At 39.7% G+C, this 14,817-nt stretch overlaps 1 protein-coding gene and 1 long non-coding RNA gene across 4 annotated transcripts in view; one reads left to right on the top strand and one right to left on the bottom strand.

Moving 5' to 3' along the window:
• The window catches only part of tenm1 (teneurin transmembrane protein 1), a 298,794-nt gene that overhangs the window by 18,061 nt on the left and 265,916 nt on the right, over nucleotides 1–14,817 (bottom strand). For all 3 annotated transcript variants that reach the window (XM_086023607.1, XM_086023606.1, XM_086023608.1), the window contains 4 exons: nucleotides 6,318–6,490; nucleotides 4,101–4,345; nucleotides 2,000–2,293; nucleotides 924–1,168 (listed from right to left, as the gene is read on the bottom strand). In XM_086023607.1, coding sequence (XP_085879733.1) covers nucleotides 924–1,168; nucleotides 2,000–2,293; nucleotides 4,101–4,345; nucleotides 6,318–6,490 — 957 coding nt within the window. The remainder of the gene's footprint in view (nucleotides 1–923; nucleotides 1,169–1,999; nucleotides 2,294–4,100; nucleotides 4,346–6,317; nucleotides 6,491–14,817) is intronic.
• LOC147152065 (uncharacterized) lies at nucleotides 1,753–3,977 on the top strand. The gene is made up of 3 exons (XR_015085707.1): nucleotides 1,753–1,939; nucleotides 2,019–2,343; nucleotides 3,643–3,977. It is a non-coding gene; the product is annotated as an uncharacterized LOC147152065 (long non-coding RNA).

The following is a 14,817-nucleotide window of genomic DNA, read 5'->3' as shown; positions in this document are numbered from 1 at the left end:
GTGGTATGCACCCGGAATGAAAAAAGACTTCAAAGATTAGGAGGAACATAATTTTTTACCATTCTAAACGAGTATATTCTAACGATGGTATGTTATGTCTTTTATTGTTAGGTGTTGCCATTAAGGGTATGTGGAAAATAAGTCATGTTGTGTTAACTTTAAATGGTGGGATTTGCTAGTTCTTAAACGCAGCATTTGGTATTCATAAATAAATGAAATGCTTGGCTTATCTCCTTCTGAGCCTCAAATTTACTATATAGCTAAACATGGACAATTCTTTTCTGGTAAACGTTTCAAATAGGATTGAAATATTTTGCACCCCAGCGGTCCTTCCAAATGTATCCAAAATGGGTATTTGCTTCTACAAACGCTTGGTCCAACAAATACCCTTCAAAATGTTCAATTATTAAAGAGCAAGTGGCACCACTTTATTTATTTATGTATTTATTTATTTATTTATTTTTGGAAAATCAAAATAAGAGCAAATCAGGGCTGTGAAAATCACACTCTGGCCTTTCAAATCTTGAAAAAATAATCATTAAAGTTTCCCTATCAAGCAAATGAGTATTAGGAAAAAGTTAAATGTCAAAATACTACTACAATCAGTCTAGTTATCATGAAAATGAGATCAGTGGTTGGTGGCCGCCGCTGCTGCTGCCACTGCTGTTGCTGCTGATGACGACGATGATGATGATGATGATAAAGCGGCTCTTTAATCACTTCAATCACTATAATTTGTAGGGACATCTGACTTGGATGTCGATGCAAATTATAGATGATGTGGAGAGTGTGCCGACTGTTTAGTGTATTAACCCTCTGGCACATCAGAGCTCGTTGACCTGTTTTGTAGATGGGAAATGGCATCTAACGCACCCCGGTGTCACCAATGCCATGTGTTCTCATAGCTAAGATGTGATGAGTACCTGTAGATGACACTGCGTCCCGTCCCCAAGTACTGAGTCCTGAGCAGCCTCCCATCCAGGGTGTAGTCCTGCAGGAAGGACGCCAGGCTGTCGGGAGGAGTGTACATATTCCTGTAGTAACCAATGGACAGCAGCGAGTGCAGGTTGTGTTTGGCCATGCTGGGCATCGTGACTGCGATCAGTCGGTCTGTCTGATCGTATTCAAAGACGTATCTCCGTTGGCTGTGCAGAAGTAGCATGACTGACTGCAAGGACAAAAAGACAAATGTGCAGCACAGTGAGAGTCACTCTCAATTTGGACTAGCGTACTTCTTTATTATCTTTTGCTTTTATTACCAGCACTGATTGGGATTAGGGATGTACATAGTCCAGCGGATAGCAAAGTCTATATATTCCCCCGTTTTAAATGCCTTTATTTTCTTTAAAAAATGAGACCAAGATGAAGCATCTCATATCTTTTCATCAATATATATATATATATACTGTCCTATTTAAAGCTTTAGCAAAATAATGGCATCATAATATTAAAAACAAAAGTCTTATCAATTTTGAAAGGTTCTATAATTTATAATGAATTAAACTCTAATTTTAAAGTAAAAAACCGACACTGATTATAGTTTAGGATGAATGCTCTTTCATTAAAATTGATTTCATCAATGGAAATTAAACCTTAATTTGTCACACAATGTAAATGAACATGCTAGTATTCTCTGGGTCCTCATTGCCAAGTCAGTCTAATGCAGCGCACACATTTCAAAGTCTATTAGCCATACAGTAAGCCTGCTTTCCACTTTCTTGTGTCCAATCAAACCTATGGTTCAATGCCTCAACACTTGAGGTATTATGAAACATAACCCCAAACGTTCTAATGAACTTTTTACGATGACAACATTGCTTTGTGATGTACTGTAGGCTTGAGTTCAGTTGAAAATCAATCTTGAAAGTTGAAAGTCAATATGGAAAGTTTATCAACTTTGCAAGCATTTAAAACTCTCATCATCGAAGTTTGTTTTCAGGTAATGGAAATAGCTGAGGATATTCTGATGTGCTTATGAAAACATACACTCAGATCTTACTCTGTCTATGTATGTGTAGCTCCATATCTTCCCATTGACCCAGGCTCTGGACACCACTTTGTCGTTTTCGTACTTCAGACGTTCAAACCATTCTCCACGGTGGATGGCTGACAAGAGTCCGCCTCCAGAGTAGCTGACATTGACTTCGGTGTATTTGCTACTAGGAGACCAGACCACGGGCCGGCCGAGACTATCGTACTGGATATGGAGGGTGAACTTTCTGTGGTCATCATAGATCTTCCCCACTCTTGTGCTCTGATCAAAGTCTATGGACAGCAAGTTCCTGTTATGAGCCTGAGAAGAGAAGTTGCAAAAGAGGATGAGCTTGAAGCAACATGGCCAGGGTGAATAGAATAAAATAGAATAGAGTAATCGGGCAACATTTTAACTTTACTGCTGTATAGTCAAAAAGCAAAGGTCACGAGACAAGAGACATGCAGTGTAAATCTGTACTATAACGTTCATGACTTTAGACTAATCACTAAAGTGACATTTACAGTAAACCGCGTGCAAATGAAGAATCCTCGTGAATTATTCCGCCTGGAGTTTCATTTTCTTCTGGAACTGTTGTTATTACTCTCTTGTCATGGGATGGCTGTAATACCGAAAAAGACAGCTGCTAGTGTGGTATTAATGAGCATAACGGTTTGTGGCAGTTTGTGAGTCATTTGTTGGAGTATGCTTTGCAAGTGATGACAGTCATGACTCAGAACAAAAATGAAAGTCTCATTGATTTATAATACTGTATGTACGGAATATTTTGTCCAGTTTGTCAATATTCTTAAGTATTTCAAGTTCTGCTGATGTGTTTTATGCACGTGGCGCATAAAGCGAGCCGCACATAAATTGAGAAGTGGAATTCATGCTTGGTGATAATATGCTAACTCCATGACAAAATGTAATGCTATTGCTGCCGTAGTGACGGCGATCGTGCGTTTCGCAGCTTGCACAAGATTATTTAAAAAATTGCGTCTCAACAAGTAGCCACCCTGTAACACCACCTCTTATTATCATGGCAACCAAAGACATTCCTGGCATTGGCCCAGCAGAGAGTGGGTAGATGAGCAGTGGCTCATTTGGATGAGATAGGACCGCCCGCTTAAAGCAGGCTAAATTCAGCCAGGCTGTGATGCAAAGCGTACTGTAATTATTGAGCCTTGGGATACAGTAAGTATTCCCACCTCCGGGCCTCTGTCAAACGGAAATTCCCTCACCCGGAAAAAAAAAAGTATGCATTAAATTTTCTTCTACTAAATTACATTAACGATCGATTCCTTACAACGGACGTTCCGGTGCTGTATCCGGCCAGAACCCATAGCGAAGCCCGCAGTAGCGCTAACTCAAGCATTTCCTGCTCGATACTACGGAAAAACGTTAACCACTCCGCCATCATCGGATCAAATAGAAATTCCCTCACTCTGTAAAAAAAAACGTATGCTTTAAATTTTCTACTACTATATTACATTAACGATCGATTCTTTACAACGGAAGTTCCGGTGCTGTATCCGGAAGCCATAGCGAAGCCCGCAGTAGCGCTAACTCAAGCATTTCCTGCTCACCGATCATCAAGTTTCTTCTTTGGCATGCGTTTTACTGAAATTCCGAAAGATTTCAAATTAATTCATTTACATTTTCGTCTGTAGCTCATGGCATCCAAACGAAGAAGAACGGTAATGACCGTGGAAGAGAGAGTGAAAAACATCCAGGAGACACTTGGAGTCGGAAAAACTAAAATCTACGAGACTTTGGAAAACAAGGAATCGATTCTGGCTCACTACGATTCCGGCGGTTTGCCTGCTCGGAGAAAATTTTCTGCAGCTCGACGGATGAAATACAGTGGCGTAAATGAACGTGTCCTTTTGTATGCACAAGAATCACCAGACATCAGTGATGATCAATGGGACAGTTACTTGCAATTAGCAAACTGTATGATACGCAAACATTTTCATTGATTTTTGAGATTTTCATCTTAAATGTCTTCTAAAATTTTTATAAAGCTACAATTCCGAATATGTCTGTGTTCTAAGTCTAATTGTGTGCGTCTTATGGTGCCGAAACCCACCCAGAAACATTTTGTTTTTGTGTTGATTTAGCATTTTACCCTCAGTCTGCGTTCATAAGTGGTGTAGTTAGTCTTGCTTTGCTCCTTCCTCTGCCTCCATTCAATTAGGCTGGGGGCGTGGTCACCGGGCAGGCTGATATTACAGCGGCTGGCAGTTGGGCTGACTCCACCCCCAACACCTCCTGGGAGGAAGGGCTCTGTGCTCAGGGACAGCTCCATCCCGCTGGCCAGCGACACAAAGAATGAGCCGTCGGCGTTGACTTTGTAAGAACTCTGTGCATGGTCTGGGTGTCGATATATGGGCATACGCACGAACGCACACAGAGACAAACAGGAAGCCACACACAAGACACCACACCAACACATACAAGCAACGGAAATGCGCAGTCGTGAGAAAAAAACACACAAAAAAACATCAGTATATGTTTTTCAGTAAAGAGCATTCATTTTAAAAAAAGGTGTTAAAGCCACAATCGGTACAGTGAATATAGTTCGAAAAAAATGTGTAGGAAACGAAAGCAAAAGATTAATAGAGTGTTAAAAAACAAGTGGATGTTCAATCTGCGATTGGTTCTTTAGACAGTTTTTCACACATTTGCAGTTTCTCACAAAGCAATCTTATCAGTGTACACTGCTTGGACACAGACTAATCAAGCTTGTTCTCACCTTTTTCAAAACACAATAATGCCCAAAATGATATAGGCCTAATAATAAACATATATTGGAGCACGTAAACTGGGTTGTAACATCTACAGTATCTACTAGTAAACCTTTCTTATGTGTTGGTGACTCAATTGCAATAGACACTGTTGTGTCTCATGTGTTGACGGCTTGGAGAAGTAAAGGGTGGGTGGAGCACTCTGGCTGTTCCCAAGCAAATCCCTCATGCGTGCACAGTATAAAAGCAGACCACGGCACCAATTCTGTCATTATGACGAGTGCTGGGAAGCAATTAAGGGGATGACATGAAAAGAAAGTGCCTCCATGATCTCCCACTCTCATTGGCTACGTTTACATGGACAAAAAGTCTTTAATCCAATCAGAGTTCGGATTAAAATTACGGATAGATCGGATGCACTGGACACTAAAAATATCCATCCGATTAAGACATGCGCGATCATGCATCACCATTTCGATTGGAAACAAACATTTTGACCAAATATTGTTCATATGTTCATACTGACCAAATATACCAGAAATCGTAGTAGAAGAAGAATCCGTAGCCGTGTCAACAAAATATTGCTCTGTCCATTTCTACGTAAACGTTAGCGCTATTTCGAGTATTTTTCCCCATTTGCGCTGTTACATCAATTTAACACTTCCAAATGGAGCCGCATTGTGTTCTCCAGATCACATTTTTATATTTGCATTTGTATTTGCTATATGCTCGTGCCATGTTTTCGCTCGCATCTACTAGTTTCCGGAAATAACAGAAATGCGTGTACTGACGTCACAGACATGCACGGTTAAGACGGTTTGTTTCGAAATTTCGGAATAAGTGTTTTCATGTGCGCCGATAGGATTATCAGTCAGCATAAACCACCCCACTTGTTCGGAATAAAATCTTGCTCGGAATGGGCTTGATCGCGTCAGAATATTCCAAATGGGGTGTGTACATGAAACATTTTTATGCCAATCGGGAAAACTCTACCTGTGCGCACAATTAGATTGCACTTTGCGCAAGACTTGCGCTGGGCACGAAAAAAGGGCCCTTCGAGTATTTTTTATTTCCATCAAATGTCAATACGAGTCAAATTTGACCCGCACAGTATGTAAGGGTAAAAAAAATCCTATCAAATCCATTTATTTATGGAGAAGGATTAATCCTCTTTCACTATTGTGGCACCTAACACAGTCAGACAGAAACAGTGAGCAAAAACACAGGTCATATCATCTAAACCTGAAAAAAATAAAGCCACTTTCTCGCCATTTGCCAGCCATAAATGTTTAAACATCACTTATAACTTCACAGGCTGCCTTTGTTACAGAGCTATGAATGTTTGGTCGAGACCCCGATGACTCATAAACGCCTTTGCAGCATATTGGTGGGGAAGAAGATGAGGGCAGATGCATGAGGCTGATTTTATGGTCTTTCATGTGTCAGCCATATACATTAAATCGGAACATTACATCTGTACACTCATATCTGGTTTCATGTCAGCTACTCGCTTTTCTTACATTTCAGCCATTTTCTGACCTACGAGGAAAGAACATTGCTCTCCCAGCCTGTGGGCACAAAAGGCAATGATGTTATACCTCGTTTGAATGTGTAGATAGTGTCACTGGCAGACAAGTTGGTGCTGGTGACAAAGTTCTCCCTGTTGGATGCTTCAACCTCAACCCTCGACCAGCGCTCCAGGTTGCCTTGGAAACCGCGCACATCACCCGTCGGGAGGGTGATGTTGGTCACACGGCCTTCGTTGTTGTACCTGCAGGAATAAACACAAAGGCGATGACGGACAGCCGTGCACACACAAATGTGACTGTTCCAGTTTGCCGAATGAAACACACACACACACACACACATGTACACACGATAACGCCCCACTTCCACAAAAGTGTCAGCTTTGATTTATACAGGCAATTATCCAGCTCTGAGATGGTAAATAATTCAGACTGATGTGTGTCTGTGTGTGTGTACTTTATCTTTTAAACTGAACATACGCACAATCAAAGCTTTATATAAAAGAAATCTTTCAGGTAAATTCACTGGTCTCATAATCTGGTCTCATAATCTGACCAAATCGGCAACTACGATGATTACACTCCACGATTACAAAATTGGCATAATTGCAAAAAAAGATTATTAATATTCATTTCCAATGCACTATGTTTGTTTACACAAAGAAATCATACTTGAATTTATACATTTGCACCTTTTTTATTTTATAATAACTAACTTTATAGATGACCGCAACCCTTGTGAGGATAAGCGATAATTTTATGAATTTATTTGTCTTTGTATTTTTTTAAGTTGAAACATTTCCTTGTTTTGTACCAAAAAACAAATGATCGTTTGAATAATTGTGATTTTGATTATAACCCCCCCAAAAAACGATTTTTTGTAAAACATTTTTTTTACCAAATATACATACATATTACTGTACTCAAGTAGTATTTTTATGTATCTGCATTTTGCTTTATTTATATTTCTGGCAACTTTCACTTTTACTCCATTACATTTCCGAAATAAAATGCATACTTTTACTCTGAAGCATTTCCCATGACCACATTTGTTACTTTTCAATACAAAAATCAAATCTGAAAAACTGGTTTCGTTGACCAAATGCTTGAAAAGTTGAGCACAAAGCAGAAGAATAGTCTCGCCTGTTTTAACTGTCATTTGGGTAATGTACTGTAGTTCTCTGATCACTTAGAGGTGATGTCATCAGGCACGGCATTTTTATACTGTAGAGTGCAGCCAGTTGATGAGCACACTTGCTCAATAGTTGCACACATTTGTTATACGGTAGTTCCTTTTCCTTTTGTCAACTCATACCATGACGCTAGGAAAAATCTTGTCTCCTTTCTGTTTTTTTTTTATTTGACCATCATGATTAAAACAAAATTAACAAATTTCAAAATAAGAATACAATTGAAACTCAGAAGGAGTAGGTTGAAGTTTAAAGAATTTATAAATATCCTACCCCCCGTTAACCAGATTAAGGACAATGCTGAGTTGCATATATACCAACAGTGTTTTACAAGAATAATAATACAATCAGTGTTTGTCAATCATGTTGAATTTCCATCTTGTTCATACATTTCCTGAATGAAACTGGGAAACAGGTTGCTACATACATCTTTCATTTATGGTCGTACAATGATGATGAAAGTGAATGCTATTTTTTATAGTATAGTTATTAATGATAAAACAAAATACAACTGAAAAGCTGGTTGCAAGATCTTTTTTTTCATTTATGGTCATATAAATAATCAGAGATCTCGGACAGATGCCCATTTTGTGGACAGTCAGATGGAGGACGAGAACTCTTTTAAACAGGACGGACTAAGCAAGGACGGGAGGTAGGTTTTCGTCCATCCCTCTAATGGTCCCTAACCAAGTCAAGTACCGGCTGACGTGCTGTGTTGTTGTTTTTTTAAAAAGCAAGACTGGCTGCTAAGCCTGCACAACACTGGAGTGTTCTTTTTCATGGGCGTTCCCTCCCTGCAGTATTGTTCTCACAGGAATAGTTTGTCCTCTAGTGGATGCCCACTTCACTGACGAGGAAAAAAAGAAAACAAGAAAACGTTCACACCGGACATGTAAGACGTTCGTTCTCCGAAAATAATGGCTTATTTTGCAATAATGATTTTCATTGTGAAATAACGCAATATAATGTGAAAATGTGCAACAAAAGCCAATAGTATTGTGTTATTTTAAATATTCTCGTGATGTCTCCATCATCAAAATCATCATCATCACATCACAACGGTGGTTTCTGGCAGCTAAAAGCTGCTAAAAATCTTAGTTAAACAGTTGTAACTAATTCAATCCACCAGCAATATTCCCAGCCAGTAATGTGCATAGGAAATTAACCAGCTAACGAGCTGGATATATTGTCACAGACAATTATTTTTTTTGGGGGGGGGGGGGGGTAGCGTGGGATGGGGGGGGGGGGACAACTGAGGGAAGGTAAGGACGGAAGCGCGTCTTAAAAAAATGAGGACGGACAGGGTCACAAGACACTAATTTTAATAAATAAGGACAGATTGACGAGGCCGGAAAGGTACTCAGAGGAGGAGGACGGAGGACGGACCGGCAAAAAACTATAAATGCCAAAGATGCAGTTAACTTCCATCATCACATCACGACGGTGGTTCCATCATCACATCACGACGGTGGTTTCTGGCAGCTAAAAGCTTTTTCGATACCGCTTCTCCTCACAAGGGTCGCGGGGCGTGCTGGAGCCTATCCCAGCTGTCTTCGGGCAGTAGGCGGGGGACACCCTGAATCGGTTGCCAGCCAATCGCAGGGCACACAGAGACAAACATCCGCACTCACAATCACACCAAGGGGCAATTTAGACAGTCCAATCAACCTACCATGCATGTTTTTGGAATGTGGGAGGAAACCGGAGTACCCGGAGAAAACCCACGCAGGCACGGGGAGAACATGAAAACTCCACACAGGGAGGCCGGCGCCGTAATCGAACCCACGACCACTCAACTGTGAGGCGGACGCGCTAACCAGTCACCCACCGTGCCGCCCATGCAGTTAACTTATTCTTTTTAAAATGTTGCTGTATTAGTGGGCAGCACTGATCATACAGCGTCATAAATGTATTTAAGAAGGATTCATAAACAGAGTGATCTCCAATTATGGTTTGCTAGATTTTTTTTCAATACACTTAATGTTCCATCATTTATTTTCCTTATATATTTAGTTTTAAATTCAGCTCTTTCTTTAGTTTTGTTAGATTTTAAATTGTAGAGCACAAAAACTGGCAAGTGGTCACTTACATCTGTTATTAAAATCCCACTTGGAAAATCTTCAGTCATTACATTGGTAAATATGTTATCGATTAATGTTGAACTATGGGGAGTTATTTGCATTGGTCATACAATTTTGGGATGAAGCGAAAGACTATATAACGTCCATATGAAGTTCTGTGATGCTTGTGTTTATTTGCTTTTAATAAATCAGAATTATAATCATCGCAGTAATCCAGCATTTGTGTGGATACCTGAACCGTTACACCGATGTGGTCCGGATACGGGTTGGCGGAGGTCATGAAAATGTGATGCAGCTCAGCACAAGTTCTTATGTACGTGCCTGGTCTTGTGAAATGTTCATATTCTCCCTTCCAGACTTCTGACACATCTACTGCACGTAATCCGATTCACTGAAAACTGAGACTGTCGTAAATATCATTTAAATCCGTGAAAAACATCAAGCACACTTTAAATTTGAAACTACTTTACACCCTCGAATGTGTATTCGGCCACTCAGGAGGAGCAGAATACTCCATCTGGTGTGTAATCTTACACGTAGGAAAGCATTTTTTTGATTATTCTGCAGGCCTGTAGTTTTAATTAGTGGGTGCCCTGCACTTGTTCTCTTCAACAAATCTGATCCTATTAAAAACTCCAATGTCTTGTCTTTTAATGTTGTAACATGTTTGAAGCGGAATCGCTCCTCAGTTGTAGGTGACACCGTAAACAAACAGCAAAAAGTGCCGGTAGTCTGCAAGCGCCGATATTTTTCCATCAATAAATATTGCAGCTAACATGCTGTAATTGCCAATTCACAGCACTTCGTTGCACAACTCAATAAGATTATTTTTTGCTCAGTCTCTGTGAGACAACCCACAGTAGTTGCTCTACAGTTGATTGTTGAAATCAGAAGCAGCAGTCAGGGGCTGATTAGTCTGGCTTCAGAACTGAGCTTTGTTGTCGATATAATTATATGCCAATGTTGGCATTCTGCATATAACGGTGGTTAAAAAAAAGGAAATAAATGTAAAAAAAAACTGTGGCAGTGGCAGTTTAAATACATTTGATATGGGGTGATTCCCCCATCTGTGGTCCCTTCTCAAGGTTTCTCACTTTTCCCCAAATGGGTTTTTTGGAGTTTTTCCTTGCCCTCCTGGGGGTTAGGATCAGGGGATGTCGTGAATATGATCTGGTGCATATGTGAAGCCCTTTGAGACTTTCCTGTGATTAAGGGCTATATAAATAAATTTGACTTGACTTGATATCTTTTTGGAAATCTTCTTTTTTTTTTTTTTTTTACAAAACATTGCAAGTGTATCTAAACTTCAACTTCAATATGATGCTGCACCATCCCGGGGTTACTTACTATAGCCTCTGACGCGTATACGAGGAAAAATGCTGAAGTTGACAGGAGAATGCACGCTAGGCCAGATTTAACAGGGAACGCAGAGATTTTACGGTTGCTCCACCCGGAGTGCGTATATGCTATGAAGGTATAGACATGTAAATGACAGACTTAGTGTAAGAATTTCAACTATTGTACACCACTGAAGAAAACACGGACCTTTTTTGGAAACACTTATACTTTTACTTTCAACACTTAAGGTACTTAAGTGTTGAAACACTTAATCTGATATTTAATATCAGATTACTTTTGATACTTAAAGACTCGACTTCCACTTTAAGTACAGCAAATGTTGGCAACTTCAAGACTCAAGTAATATTCTATTGGGTGACTTTAACCCTTTCATGCACAGTGGTCACTACAGTGGACAGCTATTTAAAAGTTGCTTTCACCTATATCAATTAATCAAAAAAATATATGTATATTTTAAATAATTACAATCTAATCATAATTAATGGATGAAAGAGTTAAAAAAATGTAAAAAATTTAGATTAATTAGGCGAAAGCAACTTTTAAATAGCTGTCCACTGTAGTGACCACTGTGCACGAAAGGGTTAAAAGTTTTTTTTTGTTCAAATACTTTTGTTTGGATTGTTTCTCAAATATCGCTTTCACTTGATTTCATACTGTCAATAATGTACACACCCCAATTGCATTGAAGATGGGACGTTGTGTAAAACGAAAATAAAAATAGAACAAAATGGTTTGCAAATCCGGCACGGTGGGCGACTGGTTAGCACGTCCGCCTCACAGTTCAGAGGTCGTGGGTTCGATCCCGGCTCCGGCCTCCCTGTGTGGAGTTTGCATGTTTTCCCCTTGCCTGCATGGGTTTTCTCCGCGTACTCCGGCTTCCTCCCACATTCCAAAAACATGCATGGTAAGTTGATTGGACACTCTAAATTGCCCCTAGGTGTGATTGTGAGTGCGGATGTTTGTCTTTGTGTGCCCTGCGATTGGCTGGCAACCAATTCAGGGTGTCCCCCGCCCACTGCCCGAAGACAGCTGGGATAGGTTCAGCACTCCCCGCGACCTTTGCGAGGATAAGCGGTATCGATACTGGATGGATGGATTTGCAAATCCTTTTCAAGCTACATTTAAATGAATACAGAATAAATACAAGATATTTAATGTTCAAACTGATAAAGTTCATTGAGTTTTTTAAAATATTGACAAGTCAGTATTCTGAACATGTTTGAAACTTGATACCTAGAACACATTCAAAAAATGCTTGGACAAGGGCATGTTTACTGCTATGTTTTAGCACTTTTCTTTTTAACAACACTCAAGTGTTTGGGAAATGAAGGCACAATGGCCCTATTTTCGTAGACGGGCGCACGTGCGATCGGCGTAAAAACTTGGGAATTGTCGTCTTGTTGCGTGTTGCTTAGCGGTCCAGAAGTAGGAGGATGTTTTCCATTACATGCCCCCGGCGCATCTGACAATTTGGTCACAGAGCGTAGACTAGACTTTAGACCAGGCAAAATCAGGTCTAAGTCATGGCACAGATGGTGTAATGCGATTTTGGTGGATGTATTTATATATATATATATATATATATTTAATATGATAACACCATGCATCACACCCTCTGAATCATTGTAGAAATCAATTCATTGAATGTATTATTTTCATGATGATGATGATGATGATTATGATGATGATGATTATTATTATCATTATCTTTAATACATTTCTAAAAGCACCCCACTGTTCGCAGCAGAACTGATGTGCGCCTGTGTGTGAGTCGGGCGACGGGGTTGTCACACATAGACGCACAATCAGGAGTGGAAGGCTTTGCAGCTATCAACTTTGTATCATCCGAAAGTGGAAATCTTCCTGCAATTTCTTATAAACCTACTTTGTGTGTGCTGATCTCTGCCATGTAGATCGTGTGCCTCACCTGCACTGAATTTAAGGGAAGTGGGAGCACCCACTTTGATTGCTGTGTTCACTCTTGTGATATGATTTGCGATTTTTTTTACCAGTGTCCTTTTTTTAATGTATTTTTCTACTAGGGCTGCATGATATTGGAAAAAAATGCGACATGTGATATGGTTGTTTAACACAGCGATATTTTTGCAATATTTAACATGTTCCTAAAGAAATGACATTTTTATTAGCTGATGAAAGAAGTACAATTTTTTTCACACGGCAAAATAAGTGAGCTCAATGTATTTATAGAAGCCAAATATGGGTCAAGTGTGTGCATGTACTACTTGTCTTGAGCACTGTGTGGCGCTGTCACTAAGAGCATATAAGAAAGGAGAAACAGTTTGGGGGTGTTGACTGGGAAGGGCATACAGGTTTTTGATCGCTTCGTGCGGCGGAATGTGTGTTCATAGACACAATGTGTTTTATGGAGATTTTAATTCTTGGAAAGTGACAAATAAACTACGTATTTTAGCAAATGGCTCATGGACTCTCTATTGACGGACACAATCAGATATCAAGCAAACAAGCCGCCAGGGCGTCAGACCAAGCCAAACTAGCAACACTTCACTAGCCCAGTATTAGACTGGCTATTATAGTATTCTTAGCTAATTAATTGTAATTACCCTAGATAATGTTCAACTATTGGGTGGCGATGCACATTTAAGCTTGCATCAAATTCAGATAAAAGCATACAATTCCATAAGAAAATGATTGCATGTCTTTGCGATAAACACTGCATGATCATATTGTGGTATCAAGATTTTGTCGATGTATTGTGCGGCCCTATTTTCTACAATTAATCTTACAACAAACAATGTCAGATCTGTTTTGCGTTATAGAATACTGAGGTAAAGGCAAATGAAACATTATTAATATGAAAGACAGTTTATCTACTACAATTAGAGGTATAAACTTATTAAATATTTTGACGTACCGTTTAAGCGTTCAGCACGACAACAAACAGTAATTCTGCCACACAGGTGTGGTGTAAACATAAGTATATGCTGTACTGTGAAGCTCCCAACCCATTGAGGGGCGAACATTTCTGGCTGTTGGTGAAGATATAAAAATGCGCCAGACATTCGCCAACAGTTTGCCAAAACGTTTAGTGATTTTTCTTGTCACAAGGAAATTGTAAACATGTTGAAAATTGCCTTGCGACAAGAAAAGTACAGGTCGAACGTCTGCCAATGTTTGCCCGTGAACAAACCCTGATGAACTCTGATGTGAACGCAACCTTTGCTGCCTTCAAAAACACTCGCAATTGTTTACTGCTCAGTGGGACTGCATTTCTTAATCACTCACCTTTTTATATAGACCGATAAACAATAATCCAGTGGCTCTACCACTCCCAACACATTACTTCATTTCATGAAACGTGATATGTAAACGTGGACTGTACTTCTTCAATCACTCACTCAATTTATCATATAGATGGATAAATAAATAAACCATACATGTAAACAATTAAAGCTTACCCGATCTCTAGTTAGTAACATAACATATGCCAACAGGTAGGACAAGTAAGATAATGCCTATTTATGACATAATATCAAGCGCCAGCGGGCATTATCACTTGGTGGTGTCTCATCATTAAACATCTTTTCGACTGTCTTTCAATTCAAAACATGTCCGGATTCAACCTCCATTTGACAACATTGCACGGATACATTTTTTATTTTATTTTGTTGTGGCTGAAGTAGCCGTACACTATTGTCTCTGTGTGTGTCCTTAAAGTGGGAATCAACCTAAACATATTTTTTCCAAGAATATGTTGCCAGCAGGCCATCTACTCACACACAAATCCGTTAAACAAAAAAATCCATCCCTTTTTAGCCAACTCAGGGGGCGGCCATTTTGTCACTTCTGTCGACTGAAAATGACATCACAACTGCTCAAGGCTCAGGTAACAATGAATCACAGCCCACCTGTGTTCTGAAGCTGAGCCATGAGGGGTCATTCTCTGAGCCCTGAGCCCTTGAG

Source organism: Filicampus tigris, chromosome 2 (assembly GCF_054856515.1).
Source record: "Filicampus tigris isolate MCC_2025a chromosome 2, RoL_Ftig_1.0, whole genome shotgun sequence".
NCBI lineage: Eukaryota > Metazoa > Chordata > Actinopteri > Syngnathiformes > Syngnathidae > Filicampus > Filicampus tigris.
This window is presented reverse-complemented; position numbering and strand designations above follow the sequence as displayed.